General features: G+C 43.8%; 1 protein-coding gene across 7 annotated transcripts in view; it reads left to right on the forward strand.

The window, feature by feature from the left end:
- Positions 1-26,665, forward strand: part of RAD17 (RAD17 checkpoint clamp loader component) — an 87,506-nt gene extending 60,841 nt beyond the window's left edge. For 6 of the 7 annotated variants that reach the window (XM_032970784.2, XM_032970780.2, XM_032970781.2 and 3 more), the window contains 3 exons: positions 3,547-3,667; positions 23,653-23,710; positions 25,666-26,665. In XM_032970784.2, the coding sequence (XP_032826675.2) occupies positions 3,547-3,667; positions 23,653-23,710; positions 25,666-25,867 (381 nt within the window). In that variant the 3' untranslated portion in view covers positions 25,868-26,665. The remainder of the gene's footprint in view (positions 1-3,546; positions 3,668-23,652; positions 23,711-25,665) is intronic. The other variant, XM_032970785.2, reaches the window with a different exon arrangement.
- The last annotated feature ends 455 nt before the right edge of the window (positions 26,666-27,120 follow it).

Raw genomic sequence — 27,120 nt, forward strand, 5'->3', positions numbered from 1 at the left:
GTCGTGATTTATTTTATTTTGTACCTATGTGACTTTACCGAAATAACCAAAGAGTATGTATGAATTTGGTGATTTTATGAATATTAACGATTTGGGGTCGAAATTTATATTCAAACATGGGTTCTTTAATATTGTGGTTGAATTTAGCACCTTTGGTTGCTGTGGTCATGTGAATGAATTTCATACAACATTTACAGTGAGGGAAAAAGTATTTGATCCTCTGCTGATTTTGTATGTTTGCCCACTGACAAAGAAATGATCAGTCTATAATTTTAATGGTAGGTTTATTTGAACAGTGAGAGACAGAATAACAACAACAAAATCCAGAAAAACGCATGTCAAAAATGTTATAAATTGATTTGCATTTTAATGAGGGAAATAAGTATTTGACTTCTCTGCAAAACATGACTTAGTACTTGGTGGCAAAACCCTTGTTGGCAATCACAGAGGTCAGACGTTTCTTGTAGTTGGCCACCAGGTTTGCACACATCTCAGGAGGGATTTTGTCCCACTCCTCTTTGCAGATTTTCTCCAAGTCATTAAGGTTTCGAGGCTGACATTTGGCAACTCGAACCCTCAGCTCCCTCCACAGATTTTCTATGGGATTAAGGTCTGGAGACTGGCTAGGCCACTCCAGGACCTCAATGTGCTTCTTCTTGAGCCACTCCTTTGTTGCCTTGGCCGTGTGTTTTGGGTCATTGTTATGCTGGAATACCCATCTACGACTCATTTTCAATGTCCTGGCTGAGGGAAGGAGGTTCTCACCCAAGATTTGACGGTACATGGCCATGTCCATCGTCCCTTTGATGCGGTGAAGTTTTCCTGTCCCCTTAGCAGAAAAACACCCCCAAAGCAAAATGTTTCCACCTCCATGTTTGACGGTGGGGATGGTGTTCTTGGGGTCATAGGCAGCATTCCTCCTCCTCCAAACATGGCGAGTTGAGTTGATGCCAAAGAGCTCCATTTTGGTCTCATCTGACCACAACACTTTCACCCAGTTGTCCTCTGAATCATTTAGATGTTCATTGGCAAACTTCAGACAGGCATGTATATGTGCTTTCTTAAGCAGGGGGACCTTGCGGGCGCTGCAGGATTTCAGTCCTTCATGGCGTAGTGTGTTACCAATTGTTTTCTTGGTGACTATGGTCCCAGCTGCCTTGAGATCATTGACAAGATCCTCCCGTGTAGTTCTGGGCTGATTCCTCACCCTTCTCATGATCATTGCAACTCCACGAGGTGAGATCTTGCATGGAGCCCCAGGCCGAGGGAGATTGACAGTTCTTTTGTGTTTTTTCCATTTGCGATTAATCGCACCAACTGTTGTCACCTTCTCACCAAGCTGTTTGGCAATGGTCTTGTAGCCCATTCCAGCCTTGTGTAGGTCTACAATCTTGTCCCTGACATCCTTGGTGAGCTCTTTGGTCTTGGCCATGGTGGAGAGTTTAGAATCTGATTGATTGATTGCTTCTGTGGACAGGTGTCTTTTATACAGGTAACAAGCTGAGATTAGGAGCACTTCCTTTAAGAGTGTGCTCCTAATCTCAGCTTGTTACCTGTATAAAAGACACCTGGGAGCCAGAAATCTTTCTGATTGAGAGGGGGTCAAATGCTTATTTCCCTCATTAAAATGCAAATCAATTTATAACATTTTTGAAATGCGTTTTTCCGGATTTTGTTGTTGTTATTCTGTCTCTCATTGTTCAAATAAACCTACCATTAAAATTATAGGCTGATCATTTCTTTGTCAGTGGGCAAATGTACAAAATCAGCAGAGGATCAAATACTTTTTTCCCTCACTGTATGAATACAAATAACACATTTGTACACAATTCAGCATATACATCATTAACATGATAATAATGAATGTCATCATAGGACCTCCTTTGCCAGTACCAAAATATGAGAATAGGTTTTCCCCTTTTTTCTGGCAACAAAACATTTGTTAAGATGTTAAAACATCAAACTGAAACCTTTTACAAGGAATCATGTCTGCATTAACCACAATACTTGCGGTCAGAATGCAAACAAAAAACATACTCTGATAATATATGCATTGTCTTTGAAACTGATTGGTCCACACCAGAGACAGCTTTCTTTTGAGCCTAGTCTCAAAATGGTGTTAGACCAGAGGACGCCAAAAGGCTTAACACCTGTTTTGTCAGAAAAAGGGAAAACCTATTCTCCATATTGAATGTCAATTGATGAATTGATGCATCATTGCATGCCCTCTCTCACCAAAATGGGATATTTTACTGGAGTCTATGTTACAGTGTAGTGGTTGGTCACTGAGCAGTAGCTGCTCCTCTTCCAATGGTGTATGTTGCATCATTGGGAGATTTTCCTCTCAGCAGACTGGATGTAGCACTGAGAACACTGATCACTGTAGATGATGATGCTGTGGCCTGAATTTACAAGTACACTAACACTAGAAGAAGAAGACTCTCCCGATGTTTGTAGATCCCAATGGGCTACTGGTGGCTCCTCTGCCTTCGGATCCTGCAATCTCAGATCAAAGCTGTGGTATCTCAGATGGCTCCTGCTCTAATGCTGAGAACAGGGTTTAACTCATTCCAGTTGACTAACCCATTAGGTCTGGGACTTGGTAGCCTCTATTCAGCAAGTTTTTACCACTCCACACAGAACATAGGTTTTTCCTAAAACCTTGTGTGAGGGTTCATTATTATACTTACATTACCAAGGTATATCATGTTATCTACTTAAATAAACCCTTCATACCTGATACACACTGGGGTCATTCTGAGCCAGACCAGTGCAGTTCAGGAGGCTCCAAGTTGTTTTTTGACTGCAGATCCCAAGCCATGATGTGTGTGATACTTTTGTAAAATGCAATGAACGATTTGAGACGCATGTAGATTCATTCATAAATTTTATAATGCATCCAAATTGAACTTAAGGACGTTGAGAGGCGTGGGAGAACGCCACTGCACACAGTGAGAGAGGGATTGAATTCCAGAAGACGAGAGCTGCAACAGAAAAGCAATGTTCACATAGTCTGGTTTGAGAGATGGGCTTAAAAAGGAGGCCACTTGAGGCAGATCGGCAATTCCAAGATGGAATGTATGATGAGACAACATAAATTAAATATGCCGGTTGACCCAGCGCGTGTGCTCTGTGACAGAGGACAATGACTTTGTACAGAATGTGTTTTTGAACTGGAAGATGGTGAAGTCGATTTTGAAGCTCAGAGAAATAAATTAAGGGGTCACGTCTTGTGCTGAACATCGTGCGGCAGGCACGGCAGTGCTGGATGCGCTGGAGACTGATATTTTTCATAGTCCAGTATAGATCCGACGGTAGAGCAGGCTATAGTGTTTGCCAACTCCATGTTAAGGAGAGCACGAATATTGACGAAGCCCAGCGTGATGGTAATTGGACACTGATTGAGTTGTACTGGCTGACGTCACATGTAATGAGCGTGTCATTAGCCCTGCCCTCAACTAGATTGATATTTTTGAGGCCAGCGTATCACAGTTTGGTCCCGGCTCAGTAGAGCTCCTCATTAACTCAGCTCGGATGTGATTTCAGTATGTGGAGGCAAGGCTGGAGGCAAAACAGCTGTTCTCCTCATTCTGCCTGCCGCCTCTTGCCCTGCACCTTGAGCTACTGCCGTATCTGGCCCTGCTCAACACACCACTCCGAAATCCAGGCAAGTCAGTGCTCTGATCATCAATGGCACGCACACATCCATACTCATGAAGGTGATATCCATCTCTCCACATAAAAAATACTAGTATTTCTAACAACCCATCAGCTGAAACGCCTACTGGGAGTGTATAATTTCAGCAGTATTGATTCAAGATGAGCAAATTCTGGATCCTTTTAGACATACAGGCAATCCTTGACTTACAAACACTTGATTAACAAACACCCTCATGTAGGAACCAGCTTCCATGAAATATATATTTTTAACATTGACTTAAAACGCGAACTCGCAATCACAAACTGAACCGTGAAACTATTTTGTTCAGTGGAGTGATCTGCAGCGAGATGTAATGAGGCGGCCTCGCGCAGAGAGTGAGTGTTTGTGTGTGTGTGAAAGTTAGTGTGTGTGAAAATTGTATGTCAGTGCGCGTGCCCCCGTGTATGTGTGGCAAAACAACCCCCTACCTCCTCGCGGTGCCGGACGGGCAAGTCTGTCGTGGACAGTGTTGTGGGGGGAGGGCCAATTCCGATTTGCTCCTCCCCTCATGGCGTCTGTGACCACCACAGGGGCTAAACGGGGGCTCTGGACGGGTGCGAGGGCCTGGTAACCCCTCCACCTTCAAAAATTTACCACTAAACCACGTCTAAAATATCTAACTAATAAGCTTGTGCCGGAGGCCCCGGGGGGACAGGTGTCTATGATTCTCCTGGCCAAACCCCAATTGGCGGAGCCAGGAGATTGAATCTCTACCCTCAGGGGTCCTCCAGAAACAACAAAAGCCACTTCGTGTGGCCACGTGGAATGTTCGAACGCTTACTGCGGAGAGGCTGCCACTCCCCTGTTGGGAGCTGGACCGGTACCGCCTGGATCTCTGTGGCATTCAGGAGGTCCGGTGGACCGATTCTGGCTCATGCCACCATAAGGGGTGGACAGTCCTCTACTCGGAGCAGCAGACTGCCAAACAACAGGGTGTGGCTCTTCTTTTGAACAAAAGAATGAAGGGGGCGTGGGAGCGTGGCGGTGAGGTGTGGGAAGCTGTAAGCCCCAGGCTACTTTGGGCTCACCTTCCCATCATTCGGAGGCGAGGAGTGGTGGTCATGGTTACTTATGCCCCCACCGAAGACAAACATCCGTGGAGGGATGGAGGCAAAGCCGATGAGTCTGATGCCTTCTATGACCTGTCACAGGTGCTGGCTAAAGTGGCCCCTCGGGATAATCATCTTGTTGGGTGACTTCAATGCCCGAGTTGGTCATGATGCTGGCACCTGATCTGGAGTGATTGGAGGGCATGGGCCAGATCAGCTCAATAACAACGGTAGGAGGCTGCTAGATTTTTGTGCAGCCCATGGGCTTGTAATTACCAAAACGCTGTTCCGGCATCGGCGCATCCACACAACATTATGGATGCATGCCGGGTCCAAGCAAGAACATCTGCTGGACTACATAGTGATGGACCAGCGAATGCGAGCCCATGTCCTTGACACCAGGACCTACCGTGGAGCTGATCTGCCCTCTGACCATCGACTTGTCATCTGTAAGATGCATCTGCCATTCTTCCGCTCTGGTGGTGGGTGTACACCCAGGACCCCATTCTAACCTAAAGTGGCCTGGTCTCAGTTATCTGATGAAAGTTGCAAGTGAGAATTTCGTCATCGCCTGCAGCTGGGGTTGGCATCGTCCCCCACTCCTCCTGATGTCGAGGGTAAATGGGCGAGGTTTAGGACTGTCACTCATGCAGCTGCATTGGCTGCTTTGGGTACGCAGTCCAGACCTCCCCAGAGACCCTGGCTGACAGAGGAGGTGTTCAGGATGGTTGAGAAAAAGCGACAGGCCCACTGTCATTGGCTACAGAATCCCACGTCAGAGAATGAGGAGGCTTACTGCAGCCTTCGCTCCGAGGTTCGGAGAGCCAAAAGGCGCTGCAAGGATGGGTGGTGGTCGTGGGTTGCTGAGGAGATGGAGTCTGCCTCAGTGGCCCGCGATTACAAATCTCTATTTAACTCCATCAAAAAAGTAACCTGCAGCGCCACACCCATTACCATCATTAGGGGAAAAAACAGTGATCCAATCTCCGACCCCCAGGAACAGGTTTGCAGATTTGCTGAGCATTTCTGTAAGGTACTGGGGGAGGGGAAACCCCTCAGCCAGGAAAACATCGTGGCACAAAGTGAGGATGACCCTGCTGAGGCTGCGGTGCCTCAAATATTGGAAGAAGTCACCCTCTGTGAGTGGCTGGCTGAAGTGCCATCTGTTGAGGAAGTACTGAAGGCGATCCGGAGTCTGAGACCAGGAAAGGCAAGCGAAATGCTGAGGGAGGGTGGCATTTGTGCACAGACTGCCCTATATGACATCATAACAACAGTCTGGACCACTGGATGGGTTCCACAGGATTGGAAGGATGCCCTGGTGGTCCCCCTCTTTAAGAAGGAGGACCGCACAGACTAACAACTACAGGGGCATCTCACTCCTCAGTGCCAGGAAAGGTCCTGGCAAGGATTATTCAACATCGCCTTGCCAGGCATGCTGAGGAGAGGCTTGCGGAGCTCCATGTGGTTTCAGGAAAGGGCGGTCCTGCACAGATGCCATATTTTCTGTCCGTCTGCTACAGCAGAGGTGTAGGGAATTCCAGCAAGACCTACATCTCTGCTTTATTGACCTGGTCAAGGCCTATGATACCATCAGTAGGCCTGGGCTCTGGGTTGTTCTTTGTGCTTTTGGAGTACATGACCCTCTGCTCACGATCATTAAGGACCTTCATGATGGTGAGCGGGCCCAGGTAAAACTACGTGGCCGGGAGTCAGAGCCATTCCCTGTACACCTTGGGGTGCGACAGGGACGTCCTCTGGCTCCCACATTATTTAACATCTATTTTGACCACGTAGTTCGTGAAGCCTTCAATAGCTCTACCGGGGAATCTCCATATGGTACAGATATAATGGGAGGCTGATCGATGCCCGGGTGCGGTCAAGGGATGGCTCCCTATTGCTCAACCACGTTATGTATGCCGATGATTTGGTAATAGCTGCTCATTCAGAGGAGGAGTTGGAGACGCTGCTGCTGAGGCTGGAGCGTGCCACTAAGAGATGGGGCCTTACCATCAGCCCCACCAAAACTAAGCACCTGCCTGGGTATTTTGTACCATCGGACACTCCACCCCCACAACTCCCAATCGGTGATGGGGCAGTTGTGGAGGAAGTGGAGAGTTTCTCATACCTGGGCAGTGTGCTTATGACTGGCTCCAGTTTAATAGCAGAGGTCTCACTCCGAATCAGTCGAACGGCAATATCTTTTCATCGGTTGCGTTACGCTGTGTGGAAGCTACCTGGTCTGTTGCTCCGCACTAAGCTTCAGGTCTTCTTGGCCACGGTCATTCCCTCCCTTCTCTACGCTTGCGTAACGTGGACCCCCCCTAATGGAACATCTTCGCCGGTTAGAAACATTTAGGCTAGCCTGCCTACAATCCATCCTGGGTTTAACCAGGCTGGATTGTGTGAGGAGCTCACAAATCCTTGAAAGATCTGGGCAAGGTCGCATCGGTGAGCTCCGGCAGGCAAGGCTGTGTTGGCTGGATCATGTAGCCCGCATTCCCAGCCACCGCATGCCGAAACAGCTTTTGTTCGGCCGGATCGAGGGGGCTAAACGGGCGCGGCACGGGCTAGAGAAGAGATGGAGTGATGTGGTACAGGAGGACGTGGAGCTGAGTGGACTTGCCGATGACTGGTACCAGCGGTGTCAAGAACGGCCTCTGTGGAGGAGGCTCGTGAAGGACGCTACTGGGCAGTTGGAGGTAGTTGCATCCAACAACAACGGAGGGCGGAGGAGCGACACTCACAACAACGAGCGGAGCGCCGGGTGGCTAAAGCACAGCAGGTTGGCACAGTAGGGGGCACAGGTGGTGCATCAGCCAGTCATCTCAGTCATCTTAGTCAGTCGACCCGTGGCACCTGGGTCTGCCCCGTGACCTGCCCACGGGCGTTCGACACTTCACGTGGCCTCAAGGTGCACATGGCCTGGCACCAGCGTTGTGGTGACGTCACCGCCACTTAGTGGCGAATGGCGAGTGTTGTTGTTGTGTATGTGTGGGAGCGGTTGTGCAATGGTTAGCACGCTGTGTTACCAACTCGGCAACCCGAGTTCGGTTCCCGCTCACAACCAACACCAGTGACGGTTATCTAAATGGGTACTTGGCCTCCCCTAGGTCGATTCAGTCTCAAATGAGTACCTTGGTCAGGGTGGTAAACATCACCACTGAGGAGTCAATGGTGGCCAGGCGTGGTGCAGCCCACTTAACCCGTTGTGTGCCATTCTGGCCTTCATCGGTGCTGCTGGCTAACGGCACTTGCCCCAACAGTTAAGGCTATACAGGGGATCGTTGTTGGTGTATGTCTGTGGATGCGTGTGCATTGCGTGTGTGTGCAATTGTGGTGACTCATTGTGCCCCTTCCAATAAGCCAGCATCAGGACTCAAGGTAAGTGAAAAAAAGTTGTACATTCCAATTTACAATATTTCACGTACATTTTTCAGTTTAACAATGCTTCCCTTTTTTGTTGAACCGTAACATTTCATAACATTGACCGTATGGGCATTTAAATACAGTACATTGTTGTGTTCCAACTGATGAACTGTTGGACTTAGAAACGGGTCTCAGGAACGAATTTTGTCCATAAGTTTGATGACTGCCCATATACTGCCTCATCGGCAGTCAGGCTTGCTTGGTTCAATGTTGTAACATCAGAAGTTCACCTGTTTATTTTGTTATTTATATTCTAGTAATTGTTATGTTTTAGGAATGGTCAGTAGATTGTAATGTTTAGATAATAATTTCATGTTTTAATGTGCTGACCATCTGTCCTATTGACCACTGACAATTATCAGTCACTGTGGTCAATAGGATAGACGAGCTATAAAATGTAATGGTTAATTACCTTTAAACTAATTTGTTGATGTATTTTTACTGTTACAATTCTCCAATTTTCTGGCTTTAACAATGTTTTAATCGTACATGATATAAACCTCATGGCGGGACCCCGGAGTCCCGAATAAACGGAAGTCAAAATCGTAAATAATTAATTCATTTTTGGCGACTCTGTCCCAACGTGCACATAAAAGCCACAACCCACCTGGCGCGGATCATTCTGTTGTCATGTCGTCCAAGCGCAGCGAGGACAAATGCACAGAAGAACTGAGCAAGCGAATGCACTCCATGCTCGGGTATGGGCAGGATCATAAGTCTTATCCAAAGCTGCAAAAAACTGCCTACATGACTTAAGTCCTTTATTTGTCATAATGGTATGCATAATTCAGTTAAACTGCTCTCTTCATTATTATCTGTGACCTACCAATGTCTGCAGCCAGGATCAATCGATGACAATCCTATTACCTGCAGATATTTAACAGATGAGATGCATTGCACCGTTAATTTCTCCTGTTGGATAATACTTCTCTTGTCCGTATGCATCTGTGCAGATAGGTTTTTCTTTGCGGTTAAGCCATAGTCCCCACATAACAATGCGGAGAAGAGGAGCGGCGACCCACTACTCTGTAGAGTAACATTGGTATAAACGCTTGTTACAATATGAACAGTGCATTGAAAACCGCATACTAGTTTACGTACTGTTTACAAAGTGTGTTCACAAATCCACACTGAGAAACAATTGACAGAGGGGTGTAAATGATTTTTTCGATAGTGTATTTAAATAGAGGTGCTGCAGGTAAGTAGTTTTCAGTTTTAAAGGCATAGTTTAACAAGACAACACTTGCCACTATCCTTCAAACCCATTGATGAAAAAGAGTAAAGTTTTTGTTTACATTATAATATAATGTTTATGCGAGAGCGGGGGGCTTATGGGACCAGGGGGTCCAGCCTTAAGGTTCATATATATAGTTTAATAGGTAGGCCTTACCGACCAATGTCAATAATATTTTTTTTGGTTAGATCTCATGAATATAAATGTGTCGTTATATATTTATACTAACGAGAAGTACCCGGCGTTGCCCGGGCGAGGAAATGTATTTCAAAACTTCTCTTAAAAACCTTACATATACATACACAGATACTAAGCTATTGTGAAAGCCCGGTGGGCCGTTTGTATGGTTCTCCAACAACAAAATTATAAGATGCTTGCAGAAGTCCAAAAAGTAATAGAAAGTAGGGGGTAAATAGTTTATCTAAAAGGTTTCCGAAAATTGTTGACCCCCCGCCCCCGAGTGCATACTGACTGTGGTGGGACCTGCTATCACTACAGCATTGCATACCGACTTTGGTGGTACCTGCTTTCACTACAGCAGTGCATACTGACTGGTGGTACCTGCTATCACTACAACAGTGCATACCGACTGTGGTGGTACCTGCTATGACTACAGCAGTGCATACCGACTGTGGTGGTGCCTGCTATCACTACAGCAGTGCATACTGACTGTGGTGGTGCCTGCTATCACTACAGCAGTGCATATCGACTGTGGTGGTACCGGCTATCACGACAGCAGTGCATACCGACTGTGGTGGTACCTGCTTTCACGACAGCAGTGCATTCCGAATGTGGTGGTACCTGCTTTCACTACAGCAGTGCATATTGACTGGTAGTACCTGCTATGACAACAGCAGTGCATTCCGACTGTGGTAGTACCTACTATGACTACAGCAGTGCATACCGACTTTGGTGGTACCTGCTTTCACTATAGCAGTGCCTACTGACTGTGGTACCTGCTTTAACTACAGCAGTGCATACCCACTGTGGTGGTTCTTGCTATCACTAAAGCAGTACATACTGACTTTGGTGGTACCTGCTATCACTACAGCAGTGCGCATACCGACTGTGGCGGTACCTGCTATCCCTACAGCAGTGCATTCCGACTGTGGTCGAACCTGCTATCACTACGGCAATGCATACTGATAGTGGTGGTTCCTGCTTTCACTACAGCAGTGCATACTGACTGTGGTGGTACCTGCTTTAACTACAGCAGTGCATACCCACTGTGGTGGTTCCTGCTATCACTAAAGCAGTACATACCGACTTTGGTGGTACCTGCTTTCACTACAGCAGTGAATACTGACTGTGGTGGTACCTGCTTTAACTACAGCAGTGCATACCGACTGTGGTGGAACCTACTTTCACCACAGCGGTGCATACCAACTGGTGGTTACCTGCTTTCACTACAGCAGTGCGTACTGACTGTTGTTGAACCTGTTTTAACTCCAGCAGTGCATACCGACTGTGGTGGTACCTACTATGACTATAGCAGTGCATACTGACTGCGGTGTTACCTGCTATCACGACAGCGGTGCATACCCACTGTGGTGGTTACTGCTATCACTAAAGCAGTACATACCGACTTTGGTGGTACCTGCTTTCACTACAGCAGTGCATACTGACTGTGTTGGAACCTGCTATCACTACAGCAGTGCGCATACCGACTGTGGTGGTACCTGCTATCACTACAGCAGTGCATACCGACTGTCGTTTAACCTGCTATCACTACAGAAGTGCATACCGACAGTGGTGGTTCCTGCTTTCACTACAGCAGTGCATACTGACTGTGGTGGTACCTGCTTTAACTGCAGCAGTGCATACCGACTGTGGTGGAACCTACTTTCACTACAGCGGTGCATACCAACTGGTGGTACCTGCTTTCACGACAGCAGTGCATACCAACTGTGGTCTAACCTGCTATCACTACAGCAGTGCATACCGACAGTGGTGGTACCTGCTTTAACTACAGCAGTGCATACCGACTGTGGTGGAACCTACTTTCACTACAGCGGTGCATACCAACTGGTGGTACCTGCTTTCACTACAGCAGTGCATACTGACTGGTTGAACTTGCTTTAACTCCAGCAGTGTATACCGACTGTGGTGGTACCTACTATGACTACAGCAGTGCATACTGACTGCTGTGTTACCTGCTATCACGACAGCGGTGCATACCGACTGTGGTGGTACCTGCTTTCACTACAGCAGTGCATTCCGACTGTGGTGGCACCTGCTTTCACAACAGCAGTGCATTCCGAATGTGGTGGCATGTGCTTTGACTACAGCAGTGCATACCGACTTTGGTGATACTTGCTTTCACTATAGCAGTGCATACTGACTCTGGTGGTACCTGCTTCAACTCCAGCAGTGCGTACCGACTGTGGTGGCACCTGCTATCACGACAGCAGTGCATACCGACTGTGGTGGCACCTGCTATCACTACAGCAGTGCATATTGACTGTGGTACCTGCTTTAACTACAGCAGTGCATACCCACTGTGGTGGTTCTTGCTATCACTAAAGCAGTACTTACCGACTTTGTGGTACCTGCTTTCACGATAGCAGTGCATACTGACTGTGTTGGAACCTGCTATCACTACAGCAGTGCGCAATACCGACTGTGGTGGTTCTTGCTATCACTAAAGCAGTACATACCGACTTTGGTGGTACCTGCTTTCACTACAGCAGTGCATACCGACTGTGATGGAACCTGCTTTCACTACAGCGGTGCATACCGACTGGTGGTACCTGCTTTCACTACAGCAGTGCATACTGACTGTGTTGGAACCTGCTATCACTACAGCAGTGCGCATACCGACTGTAGTGGTACCTGCTATCACTACAGCAGTGCATACCGACTGTGGTCGAACCTGCTATCACTACAGCAGTGCATACTGACAGTGGTGGTTCCTGCTTTCACTACAGCAGTGAATACTGACTGTGGTGGTACCTGCTTTAACTACAGCAGTGCATACCGACTGTGGTGGTTCTTGCTTTCACTACAGCAGTGCATACCGACTGTGGTGGCACCTGCTATCACTGCAGCAGTGCATATTGACTGGTAGTACCTGCTATGACAACAGCAATGCATACCGACTGTGGTGGTACCTGCTATGACTACAGCAGTGCATGCTGACTTTCGTGATACCTGCTTTCACGATAGCAGTGCATACTGACTGTGATGGTACCTGCTTTAACTACAGCAGTGCATACCCACTGTGGTGGTTCTTGCTATCACTAAAGCAGTACTTACCGACTTTGTGGTACCTGCTTTCACAATAGCAGTGTATACTGACTGTTGGAACCTGCTATCACTACAGCAGTGTGCATACCGACTGTGGTGGTACCTGCTATCACTACAGCAGTGCATACCAACTGGTGGTACCTGCTTTCACTACAGCAGTGCATACTGACTGTGGTTGAACCTGCTTTAACTCCAGCAGCGCATGCCGACTGTGGTGGTACCTACTATGACTACAGCAGTGCATACTGACTGTGGTGGTTACCTGCTTTCACTACAGCAGTGCATACCGACTGCAGCAGTATATACTCACTGCGGTGTTACCTGCTCACTACAGTAGTACATGCTGACTCTATAGCAGTATATATCGACTGTATAGCGCAAACTACTAACTTGACAGTGCTGTCGTGAGGCCTAGTCCCATGCAGAGCCCCCGGCCTCGTCTAGATTGCCCAGCCGGCCGAGTTGGCACCTTGGCAGGCTGGGGCTGGGCCGCTATCCTCGCCCTCCCCCACCATCCCCCCGCCTGCTCTACAATAATAGTATCTAAGCACTATGATATTAGTATTTACCGACCCTATAGTATAGGAATAGGTTTTACCCTTTTAACTGGCACAAAAACTGACACCTTTATTCAAGGCATCATGTTTGCAATAACCACAACCACAAGCAGTCAAAATGCAAACAAAAAAGACATCTCTGATAATAATATGCACTGTCCTTGAATTTGATTGGTCCACACCCGAGACAGCTTTTCTTAGAGCCTAGTCTCCATTGGTGTTGGACCAGAAGACGCCAAAAGGCGTACAACTCAAAAACAGCGCACTATCAGAGTATTGAGGGCTCGGGGTGAGCATTTACATTATGAGACCTCCTTTGCCAGAAACAAGATATAGGAATAGGTTTTACCCTTTTAATTGGCACAAAAACTGACACCTTTATTCAAGGCATCATGTTTGCAATAACCACAACACAAACAGTCAAAATGCAAACAAAAAAGACAACTCTGATAATAATATGCACTGTCCTTGAATTTGATTGGTCCACACCCGAGACAGCTTTTCTTAGAGCCTAGTCTCCATTGGTGTTGGACCAGAAGACGCCAAAAGGCGTACAACTCAAAAACAGCGCACTATCAGAGTATTGAGGGCTCGGGGTGAGCATTTACATTGAGACCTCCTTTGCCAGAAACAAGATATAGGAATAGGTTTTACCCTTTTAACTGGCACAAAAACTGACACCTTTATTCAAGGCATCATGTTTGCAATAACCACAACACAAGCAGTCAAAATGCAAACAAAAAAGACAACTCTGATAATAATATGCACTTAGTTTTTTCGGTAAAGTCACGTTGAAGATAAACAACAAAATAACAAAATATATATAAAACAATAAAAATTCTCACGACGTTTCGACCATAACTCAAACGGTCATCATCAGGTGTGTCGGTTTGCATAAATTTATACGGGGAGGGTTTTCACATAACTTTAAGATCCTTCAACAAACTCCGGGATAAGAAAGCTCAGCTGATCGAGTCTCTCACCTTCCTGAAGAGATGCCGCGACTCTGGGGTAATACCAATCGCATTTACACTCACCTCTGCTACTGTAACTTCTTCTAATGCGAAACGAATTCTTTTCAAAACTAGCTTAGCTCTTATCTCAGAAAAAATCAGACTTATACGCACAGAACTAGATCAGTTAGACAAGACACTCTACAAATCACACTTATCATTGACGGCAATAATGTCCACATCGGATTGGGAACATGTAGACAATATGACTGCCTCTTCAGCTGCTACTATGTCGACCAAATGTAAGGAAAACCTGATTTCCAAATTTAACCTCCTCTTAAACAAAAGACCGGACCCACACACCAAAAAGTTAGACGTTAATAAAGTCGTAATTAATCGCAGTAACAGTTCTATTTCCGATGGTCTGAAATCCGTTTTAGCTAAAGGTCTAAACTTTGCAGTCACACCTAAACACATACCAGTTAATGATATAATTGCCCAAGTAGACGTTGCTCTCAGGGGCCTGGGTCACATCGCTGCAGACGTAGCAAGATCTGAAATCGCTGCAACCCTCAAAAACGCTAAGATGCCAGCTAGCAACCTCAGCAAAGATGAGCGTTTTGAATTATATAAATTAAAAAAGAGGAATGATATTGTAGTTATCTCAGCTGACAAAGGCAATGCTACTGTTATCATGGATAAAATAGAATACAACAACAAAATTAAAGAATTACTCGACGATGGTAGTTATACAAAAATAAAAAGAGATCCCACCAACAGCCTCGTCACACAAACCAACAAAATAATTTCTGATTCAACCGCATTAATTGATCAATCTAAACAGTTTTCGTTGAAACCTTCTGCTGCCAGGCCACCAAGATTATACGGCTTACCAAAAATACATAAAGTTGATACACCTCTTCGTCCCATAGTCTCTACTATCAGCTCCCCCACCTACAAACTAGCTCGTTTTTTGTCTGAAATCCTGCGTCCTTTCACTGGAAAGACCACCTCTGCGGTACAAAATTCTACTCACCTGGTATCAACAATCAAGGGTATTTCCCTGTCCCCAGACGACCTGCTTGTCAGTTTTGATGTAGTTTCCTTATTCACCAAGGTTCCTGTACCTGACACCATTGCAATCATTGAAGACTTGGTTCATCAAGGACTAAACACTGAGGTACCCCCCCTGGTGAGACACTGTTTAACCAATACATACTTCACTTGGAATGGAACTTTCTACAAACAAATTGAGGGCACCCCAATGGGCTCCCCCCTTTCTCCAGTTATAGCTAACATTTTCATGGAGAAATTTGAGACTGACGCCATCCAGACTGCCACTCTGCGCCCAACCTTATGGAAGAGGTACGTGGATGACACTTTTGTCATCTGGCCACATGGCCGGCCTGCTCTAGACCAATTCTTCGACCACATCAATTCCATACACCCAGCCATCAGATTTACCATGGAAGTCGAAATAGATGGCAAGATACCTTTTTTGGATGTCCTAATTAAAAAGAGACCTGATGGTTCAATGAGCCACTCTGTCTACAGGAAAGCTACCCATACGGATGCTTATCTGAAACCGGATTCCCACCACCATCCATCACAGAAGAATTCTCTCATCAAGACTCTGTATCATAGAGCCCAATGCATATCCGACCAGGAACACATAAGCAGTGAACTCAAGCACGTACACCAAGCTCTTAGGGCTAATGGTTACTCCGACTATACAATCCGCAAAGCTATCACTCAAACCATGAAGAAGAACCCTCTTGAGGAGCCTTTCAAAACCATCACTTTACCCTACATTGCTGGGATCACAAAAAAGATCTCCAAAATCTTGAATAAACACAAGATCCAGGTCCGTTTCAACACATTACATAAAATCCGTGATCTGGTTCCGTCTGTAAAAGATGTGATTCCGGACATACAATACCCTGGTGTCTACAAACTAAGTTGCCTCTGTGGTAGTAGTTACATTGGAGAAACCAAACGCCATATCTCGGACCGCATTCGTGAACATAAAGCAGACCTTAAACACGGTAGGACCAACACCTCGGCCGTAGCAGATCATTGTTCTAATTCAGTAGGCTCACATGCCATTGACTTTTCCAAGACGGAGGTTCTTTGTAAGCCATCTGGCTTCCATGAGAGATTCGTTCATGAGGCTATCCACATATACAAACACAGAGACAATTTCAACCGAGAAGATGGATTCTATCTTAGCAATCATTGGAAAGATTTGATAAATCATTTCAGTTCTTGATTGATTGTTCACGCTTACAGTGGCTTTCAGACAGCATACATAAAAACAAATTTCGTCTCCCCCCTCCTCTTTTCAAAAAATAGATGGACTAGTCCTGGCAAACAGCCAATCGTTGCGCGTGACGCAAACGTTATATTTTTTATATATATATATAAATAAATAAATATGCCGTTTTCAAAATAAATTTATGCAAACCGACACACCTGATGATGACCGTTTGAGTTATGGTCGAAACGTCGTGAGAATTTTTATTGTTTTATATATATTTTGTTATTTTGTTGTTTATCTTCAACGTGACTTTACCGAAAAAACTAAGAATATGAATTACTGCAGTCACGAAAGCTTTAAATCAAAATTTAATCGCCTCTACGGGGAGGGTTTTCACATAACTTTAAGATCCTTCAACAAACTCCGGGATAAGAAAGCTCAGCTGATCGAGTCTCTCACCTTCCTGAAGAGATGCCGCGACTCTGGGGTAATACCAATCGCATTTACACTCACCTCTGCTACTGTAACTTCTTCTAATGCGAAACGAATTCTTTTCAAAACTAGCTTAGCTCTTATCTCAGAAAAAATCAGACTTATACGCACAGAACTAGATCAATTAGACAAGACACTCTACAAATAACACTTATCATTGACGGCAATAATGTCCACATCGGATTGGGAACATGTAGACAATATGACTGCCTCTTCAGCTGCTACTATGTCGACCAAATGTAAGGAAAACCTGATTTCCAAATTTAACCTCCTCTTAAACAAAAGACCGGACCCACACACCAAAAAGTTAGACGTTAATAAAGTCGTAATTAATCGCAGTAACAGTTCTATTTCCGATGGTCTGAAATCCGTTTTAGCTAAAGGTCTAAACTTTGCAGTCACACCTAAACACATACCAGTTAATGATATAATTGCCCAAGTAGACGTTGCTCTCAGGGGCCTGGGTCACATCGCTGCAGACGTAGCAAGATCTGAAATCGCTGCAACCCTCAAAAACGCTAAGATGCCAGCTAGCAACCTCAGCAAAGATGAGCGTTTTGAATTATATAAATTAAAAAAGAGGAATGATATTGTAGTTATCTCAGCTGACAAAGGCAATGCTACTGTTATCATGGATAAAATAGAATACAACAACAAAATTAAAGAATTACTCGACGATGGTAGTTATACAAAAATAAAAAGAGATCCCACCAACAGCCTCGTCACACAAACCAACAAAATAATTTCTGATTCAACCGCATTAATTGATCAATCTAAACAGTTTTCGTTGAAACCTTCTGCTGCCAGGCCACCAAGATTATACGGCTTACCAAAAATACATAAAGTTGATACACCTCTTCGTCCCATAGTCTCTACTATCAGCTCCCCCACCTACAAACTAGCTCGTTTTTTGTCTGAAATCCTGCGTCCTTTCACTGGAAAGACCACCTCTGCGGTACAAAATTCTACTCACCTGGTATCAACAATCAAGGGTATTTCCCTGTCCCCAGACGACCTGCTTGTCAGTTTTGATGTAGTTTCCTTATTCACCAAGGTTCCTGTACCTGACACCATTGCAATCATTGAAGACTTGGTTCATCAAGGACTAAACACTGAGGTACCCCCCCTGGTGAGACACTGTTTAACCAATACATACTTCACTTGGAATGGAACTTTCTACAAACAAATTGAGGGCACCCCAATGGGCTCCCCCCTTTCTCCAGTTATAGCTAACATTTTCATGGAGAAATTTGAGACTGACGCCATCCAGACTGCCACTCTGCGCCCAACCTTATGGAAGAGGTACGTGGATGACACTTTTGTCATCTGGCCACATGGCCGGCCTGCTCTAGACCAATTCTTTGACCACATCAATTCCATACACCCAGCCATCAGATTTACCATGGAAGTCGAAATAGATGGCAAGATACCTTTTTTGGATGTCCTAATTAAAAAGAGACCTGATGGTTCAATGAGCCACTCTGTCTACAGGAAAGCTACCCATACGGATGCTTATCTGAAACCGGATTCCCACCACCATCCATCACAGAAGAATTCTCTCATCAAGACTCTGTATCATAGAGCCCAATGCATATCCGACCAGGAACACATAAGCAGTGAACTCAAGCACGTACACCAAGCTCTTAGGGCTAATGGTTACTCCGACTATACAATCCGCAAAGCTATCACTCAAACCATGAAGAAGAACCCTCTTGAGGAGCCTTTCAAAACCATCACTTTACCCTACATTGCTGGGATCACAAAAAAGATCTCCAAAATCTTGAATAAACACAAGATCCAGGTCCGTTTCAACACATTACATAAAATCCGTGATCTGGTTCCGTCTGTAAAAGATGTGATTCCGGACATACAATACCCTGGTGTCTACAAACTAAGTTGCCTCTGTGGTAGTAGTTACATTGGAGAAACCAAACGCCATATCTCGGACCGCATTCGTGAACATAAAGCAGACCTTAAACACGGTAGGACCAACACCTCGGCCGTAGCAGATCATTGTTCTAATTCAGTAGGCTCACATGCCATTGACTTTTCCAAGACGGAGGTTCTTTGTAAGCCATCTGGCTTCCATGAGAGATTCGTTCATGAGGCTATCCACATATACAAACACAGAGACAATTTCAACCGAGAAGATGGATTCTATCTTAGCAATCATTGGAAAGATTTGATAAATCATTTCAGTTCTTGATTGATTGTTCACGCTTACAGTGGCTTTCAGACAGCATACATAAAAACAAATTTCGTCTCCCCCCTCCTCTTTTCAAAAAATAGATGGACTAGTCCTGGCAAACAGCCAATCGTTGCGCGTGACGCAAACGTTATATTTTTTATATATATAAATAAATAAATATGCCGTTTTCAAAATAAATTTATGCAAACCGACACACCTGATGATGACCGTTTGAGTTATGGTCGAAACGTCGTGAGAATTTTTATTGTTTTATATATATTTTGTTATTTTGTTGTTTATCTTCAACGTGACTTTACCGAAAAAACTAAGAATATGAATTACTGCAGTCACGAAAGCTTTAAATCAAAATTTAATCGCCTCTACGGGGAGGGTTTTCACATAACTTTAAGATCCTTCAACAAACTCCGGGATAAGAAAGCTCAGCTGATCGAGTCTCTCACCTTCCTGAAGAGATGCCGCGACTCTGGGGTAATACCAATCGCATTTACACTCACCTCTGCTACTGTAACTTCTTCTAATGCGAAACGAATTCTTTTCAAAACTAGCTTAGCTCTTATCTCAGAAAAAATCAGACTTATACGCACAGAACTAGATCAGTTAGACAAGACACTCTACAAATCACACTTATCATTGACGGCAATAATGTCCACATCGGATTGGGAACATGTAGACAATATGACTGCCTCTTCAGCTGCTACTATGTCGACCAAATGTAAGGAAAACCTGATTTCCAAATTTAACCTCCTCTTAAACAAAAGACCGGACCCACACACCAAAAAGTTAGACGTTAATAAAGTCGTAATTAATCGCAGTAACAGTTCTATTTCCGATGGTCTGAAATCCGTTTTAGCTAAAGGTCTAAACTTTGCAGTCACACCTAAACACATACCAGTTAATGATATAATTGCCCAAGTAGACGTTGCTCTCAGGGGCCTGGGTCACATCGCTGCAGACGTAGCAAGATCTGAAATCGCTGCAACCCTCAAAAACGCTAAGATGCCAGCTAGCAACCTCAGCAAAGATGAGCGTTTTGAATTATATAAATTAAAAAAGAGGAATGATATTGTAGTTCTCTCAGCTGACAAAGGCAATGCTACTGTTATCATGGATAAAATAGAATATAACAACAAAATTAAAGAATTACTCGACGATGGTAGTTATACAAAAATAAAAAGAGATCCCACCAACAGCCTCGTCACACAAACCAACAAAATAATTTCTGATTCAACCGCATTAATTGATCAATCTAAACAGTTTTCGTTGAAACCTTCTGCTGCCAGGCCACCAAGATTATACGGCTTACCAAAAATACATAAAGTTGATACACCTCTTCGTCCCATAGTCTCTACTATCAGCTCCCCCACCTACAAACTAGCTCGTTTTTTGTCTGAAATCCTGCGTCCTTTCACTGGAAAGACCACCTCTGCGGTACAAAATTCTACTCACCTGGTATCAACAATCAAGGGTATTTCCCTGTCCCCAGACGACCTGCTTGTCAGTTTTGATGTAGTTTCCTTATTCACCAAGGTTCCTGTACCTGACACCATTGCAATCATTGAAGACTTGGTTCATCAAGGACTAAACACTGAGGTACCCCCCCTGGTGAGACACTGTTTAACCAATACATACTTCACTTGGAATGGAACTTTCTACAAACAAACTGAGGGCACCCCAATGGGCTCCCCCCTTTCTCCAGTTATAGCTAACATTTTCATGGAGAAATTTGAGACTGACGCCATCCAGACTGCCACTCTGCGCCCAACCTTATGGAAGAGGTACGTGGATGACACTTTTGTCATCTGGCCACATGGCCGGCCTGCTCTAGACCAATTCTTCGACCACATCAATTCCATACACCCAGCCATCAGATTTACCATGGAAGTCGAAATAGATGGCAAGATACCTTTTTTGGATGTCCTAATTAAAAAGAGACCTGATGGTTCAATGAGCCACTCTGTCTACAGGAAAGCTACCCATACGGATGCTTATCTGAAACCGGATTCCCACCACCATCCATCACAGAAGAATTCTCTCATCAAGACTCTGTATCATAGAGCCCAATGCATATCCGACCAGGAACACATAAGCAGTGAACTCAAGCACGTACACCAAGCTCTTAGGGCTAATGGTTACTCCGACTATACAATCCGCAAAGCTATCACTCAAACCATGAAGAAGAACCCTCTTGAGGAGCCTTTCAAAACCATCACTTTACCCTACATTGCTGGGATCACAAAAAAAAAAAGATCTCCAAAATCTTGAATAAACACAAGATCCAGGTCCGTTTCAACACATTACATAAAATCCGTGATCTGGTTCCGTCTGTAAAAGATGTGATTCCGGACATACAATACCCTGGTGTCTACAAACTAAGTTGCCTCTGTGGTAGTAGTTACATTGGAGAAACCAAACGCCATATCTCGGACCGCATTCGTGAACATAAAGCAGACCTTAAACACGGTAGGACCAACACCTCGGCCGTAGCAGATCATTGTTCTAATTCAGTAGGCTCACATGCCATTGACTTTTCCAAGACGGAGGTTCTTTGTAAGCCATCTGGCTTCCATGAGAGATTCGTTCATGAGGCTATCCACATATACAAACACAGAGACAATTTCAACCGAGAAGATGGATTCTATCTTAGCAATCATTGGAAAGATTTGATAAATCATTTCAGTTCTTGATTGATTGTTCACGCTTACAGTGGCTTTCAGACAGCATACATAAAAACAAATTTCGTCTCCCCCCTCCTCTTTTCAAAAAATAGATGGACTAGTCCTGGCAAACAGCCAATCGTTGCGCGTGACGCAAACGTTATTTTTTTATATATATAAATAAATAAATATGCCGTTTTCAAAATAAATTTATGCAAACCGACACACCTGATGATGACCGTTTGAGTTATGGTCGAAACGTCGTGAGAATTTTTATTGTTTTATATATATTTTGTTATTTTGTTGTTTATCTTCAACGTGACTTTACCGAAAAAACTAAGAATATGAATTACTGCAGTCACGAAAGCTTTAAATCAAAATATAATATGCACTGTCCATGAATTTGATTGGTCCACACCCGAGACAGCTTTTCTTAGTGCCTAGTCTCCATTGGTGTTGGACCAGAAGACGCCAAAAGGCGTACAACTAAAAACAGTGCACTATCAGAGTATTGAGGGCTCGGTGTGAGCATTTACATTATGAGACCTCCTTTGCCAGAAACAAGATATAGGAATAGGTTTTACCCTTTTAACTAGCACAAAAACTGACACCTTTATTCAAGGCATCATGTCTGCAATAACCACAACACAAGCAGACAACTCTGATAATAAGGACAGTGCATATTATTATCAGAGTTGTCTCTTTTGTTTGCATTTTGACTGCTTGTGTTGTGGTTATTGCAAACATGATGCCTTGAATAAAGGTGTCAGTTTTTGTGCCAGTTAAAGGGTAAAACCTATTCCTATATCTTGTTTCTGGCAAAGGAGGTCTCATAATGACCCTATAGTAGTAAGTGCACACATTGGGGTGGGGGGGGGGGAGAAGAGGACATGACACTTTGAAGAATTTACCTCATCGTTGTTTTCTTGTACATTTTTTACACGATAGATAATCCCCTCCCCTCCCAACGAACGCGTGTGCGTTGCTAGGGGCTAATACTAAATAGTACTTAATACTTAATTAAACTACTTTAAGGTTGATGGATGTAAAATCGAATAGCGCTGGCATACCACGGGGCTTACCGCGTGGTACCTGGCTATTATTTTTTAAACATAAACCCCACGGTTCGCGAGGCAAATCCCTCGCAAGTTTCGTCCACACACACAGACAGACACACAGACAGACAGACAAAAAATTACAATGCAGACATGATTCCTTATAAAAGGTTTCAGTTTGGTGTATTAACAACTTAACACTTGTTTTGTTGCCAGATAAAAGGGGAAAAACCTATTCTCGTTATTTTGGTACTGGCAAAGGGGAGGTCCCATGATGTAGATGCTCACCCCGAGCTCTCATTACTCTGATAGTGCACGCCTTTTGGCGTTCTCTGGTCTAACACTGTTTGAGACGAGGCTCAAAGGAAAGCTGTCTCTGGTGTGGACCAATCAGTTTCAAAGACAATGCATAGCTTATCAGATTACGTTTTTTGTTTGCATTTTGACCACAAGTATTGAGGTTAATGCAGACATGATTCCTTGTAAAAGCTTTCAGTTTGGTGTTTCAACTTAACACCTGTTTTGTTGCCAGATAAAAGGGGAACAAACTCTTTTCATGACTTACATAGAAAACTAATCTTTAAAAGCTGAGTTAGTAAATAGAAAAGTTCTAATGTGTGTGTAAGTCGATGTCTGTGTGTAAGTCCATGTGTGTGTGTGTGTGTTCATATGTGTGTGTGAGTCGATGTGTGTGTGTGTGTAAGTCAATGTGTGTGTGTCTTTTTTGCCCGGGCAATACCGGGTACTTCCCACGAGTATATAATATATTTTAATATCTGATGCTGTTTCTTGATGATGGAGTACCTTTCTTCTGCAGGTCAAATTGCTTTTTTGCAGGATGTGGGGAGATTCATGCACATTAAGCTGCCACACAGGTAACCATGTGCCTTTGGATTCAGTACTCAACCTCATATGCACTAATAACGGCTAAATGTATTGCACATGTTACATATCTCCTGGATTTGAATACGTATTCCCATGTGAGTTCATGCAAAAGATAATTTTGCATCTCTAGTAATTTACGGCTTGTATTTCTTTCCACAATACATTAAACCCTTAATATTCGTTCAGGATATATTGCTAATAAATGATGAGTCATTAAATCCACGAATATTAATATTGAAAACTTATGGGGAAAATATGGTTTGGGGCATAAACATTCCATTTCAACATAAAGATAGCACTACATAATTTGTCGCAGAAATGCAAAACCGTGATTATAAAACCAGTGACTTAAGGGTTTACTGTACTTTGAAACCTTTTGAGTAACCATGACTCTCACAATTTGATCATATTACTACAATCTCCGTAATAATTTCTTTCCCTGAGCTGCTACAGCATAAATCATGTGATGTGGTACAGCAATTTTGGATAACTAAGCTCTCCTTGTGTCCTAAGCAGAGACATTTCACAATTTGTGAAGGAAACTAAATACTTGGAACCCAGATTTCCATTAATATGTGGGACTCATTGAAAGCATTCATCACAGTGAAATGTATTGCAATAAAATACATTGATTCCTATGCAATAGCCGTAGATGGTGAGAATGCATTTGATTTGGTAGAATGGCCTTTACTATGGCAACCACAAATATTGGACTTTTATGCCCTTAATCATAAATTCATGTATATAGCGCTTTTCATCAAATATCTTAAAGCGCTGTACAGGATACAGCAGCAGCAGACACTCAGCATAAAAATTATAAATACATTTTAAGAATAATTTACTAAATGAACTAATTGTTTAATAAGTGGAAGAATATAAATACATTTTAAGGTGCATTTTTTAAATGTCCACAGACTCAGATCTTGATATCTCATGGAAGAGCATTCCATAGCCTGGGGGGCTACACGAGAAAAAGCTCGGTCACCCATAGACCAAAACCTCGACCTGGGAATATAGAGATCTGCATCCTCAGATCTTATGGACCTTGAGGGGACATATGGATGCAGCATGTCAATGATGTAGGCTGGGGCAAGATGGTTCATTGCTTTATAAGTTAATTGGATTTTAAACCATATTCTATGTGAAACTGTAACCCAGTGCAGGGAGACCAAAACGGGTGATATATGTTTAACACGTCGGCTTTCGCGACCAATATCATCCATAACAGAGATTGCGAAACAGTAAGACTTCTCCAAAAATCTGGCTGTCGCCTGATGAAGCTAGTGGTAATTACTGACAAAACGTCGTGGCTTGGCTCTTCAACACACCGGTGTGCTGTACTAGTGACGAATTGGCATCTTCTGTTTACGTGACAACCCTTACGAGTTGACTGTCGGGTGGTGGCGGATTTTAATGACATATTTACGCGATCTAACCCAAAAAAACCTCTTATGGGTGTAATATAACCCTTATGTCACTGAAGAAGGTATTTTGGTTGACACCCTAGCAGCCGCATTTTTAACATGCTGCAAATTGATTAGCACCTTCTTAGCAACGTGAGGGAGTAAGACGTTACAATAGTCTATGCGAGATGAGTTGAAGGCATGTACCAGCTTTTCTGCATCTGAGGCAGAGAGAAGGGATCGGATATGGGAGATATTGCAAAGATGGAAAAATTAAGTCCGTGTGATCTTTTTAATATATATTAGTAACCATACTGAGCACTTTAAAAGAAACAAAAATAACACCATTAACATTAACGCAGGTACATGTGTTGTATACTAACATTGTGTTTGGCTTGTGTTTCATTTAATGTACGTTTATTCAGATGAAGTCCCTCAATGTAAATGTGGTTCTGTCGGTGCCATCATGCTGCACAGTAGGGAAATATGCATCTCTCCACACATGTATTTTCATCCTCTCTGTGATGCGTTTTTGTGTGCAGGCAAGAGGTGATCACCATTGCAGAGCATGATGGAGGCGGGATTGACCCTGACAATAACCCCACTGACCCCACCTCTGCTCTGCCAGCGCCTTCCAACCAATCAGCTTACAGGGACCTTTCCGCTAGCCAACCCCAGCCAATGGACTCGCATGAGGGATACGAAGATGAGGAGCTTTTCATTGAAGAGTTTGACTCTGACTAAGAATGACGAGTTTGAGATGGAAACCAAACAGCAGCACTATTCTCAAAGAATAAAGACAGACCAGGACTAATGAGAAGTATGGAAAAAGGAATGTTCTGTCATACAGTGGGCTTGAGGTGATCAAAGTCTATATTTATTATTACACTTTTACCCAGGGAGAAGTCTCAAGAGTTTTTCTTGAGGATCCTGTCTAGTTACTGCAGTAGGGGGCAATGTAATCCCGATTTACTAATTTGCAGGTAAATTTTCAGCATTGAAATGTTTTACCAATACCAGTTACATTGAGTATTATTTATCCTTTGGGTTCTCTGGTTTCATCCCGAGGAAATCCAAGCAAAACAGGGAAAAAATACAAACTCTACGCAAAAAGGCACCGGACTCGGGATCAAACCCATGTACTTGATGTGACACACGAGTGTTACAACTGCGCCACCCTACTGCCCTCTCCAATTCCCACAGGATTACTTTTTTGGTCAAATTGCTTTGCACTGTATGCCCTTGGTTCAATTGCCTTTAAGTAATGTAAGAAAAACAATGGATTGGCAGATAACTTCATTGTTAAATATGGAATATAAATGAGACTACATGATTAGTTGGGTCTAGCCTCGTTTTGAGTGTGCTCCCCAGTGGGCCAATTTGTTCCTAGAGCTGCTCCGCTACATTTGCAGTAAATGACCAAAGTGATGTCAGCTGTTAATTCACATTAAAGTTCCTCCAATATCAAGCACAATAGGAGGCCATTCAACCAATGTCTGTAAAATACAAATACATTGTATGAAAATAAATGGTTTGTAAATACTTGGCCAGATCAATGTTTGTGTTAGAACAACAGTGCTCTTAATCCTGTTGCGAGTTTTAATCCCACTGGGGTGGCAGTCGGTGGTACCTCATCCAAAACACTTTTTTTTGTTTAAATAACCTAAGCAGTTGAAAAGCCCCATTTAAGTTCAACCAAAATTGTAACATTCTTTGGGTCTTTCGGTAAAGTCACGTAGATAGAACAATAAAAAATAAAAAATGAAAATAAAATGAATAAAAAAATATCACCACGTTTTGATGATGATCGCAACACGCAATCATCATCAGGAGACAATAGGGGGAAAGCTGCTGAGGCAGGCTGTTTTAAAGGTTTTAAATGGGTGTTGCTCAAGGGTCATAAACGAAGTGGGCGGGGCTAGTGACGTTAAAGTGAGAGAGATTAGCATGTCAATGTAAGAGATTAGCATGTCAATGTAAGAGATTAGCATGTCAGT

The sequence above is a fragment of the Petromyzon marinus genome, chromosome 44, assembly GCF_048934315.1.
Source record: "Petromyzon marinus isolate PM22_M1 ecotype Great Lakes invasive population chromosome 44, UKy_Petmar_22M1.pri1.0, whole genome shotgun sequence".
NCBI classification, from domain to species: Eukaryota; Metazoa; Chordata; class Hyperoartia; order Petromyzontiformes; family Petromyzontidae; genus Petromyzon; species Petromyzon marinus.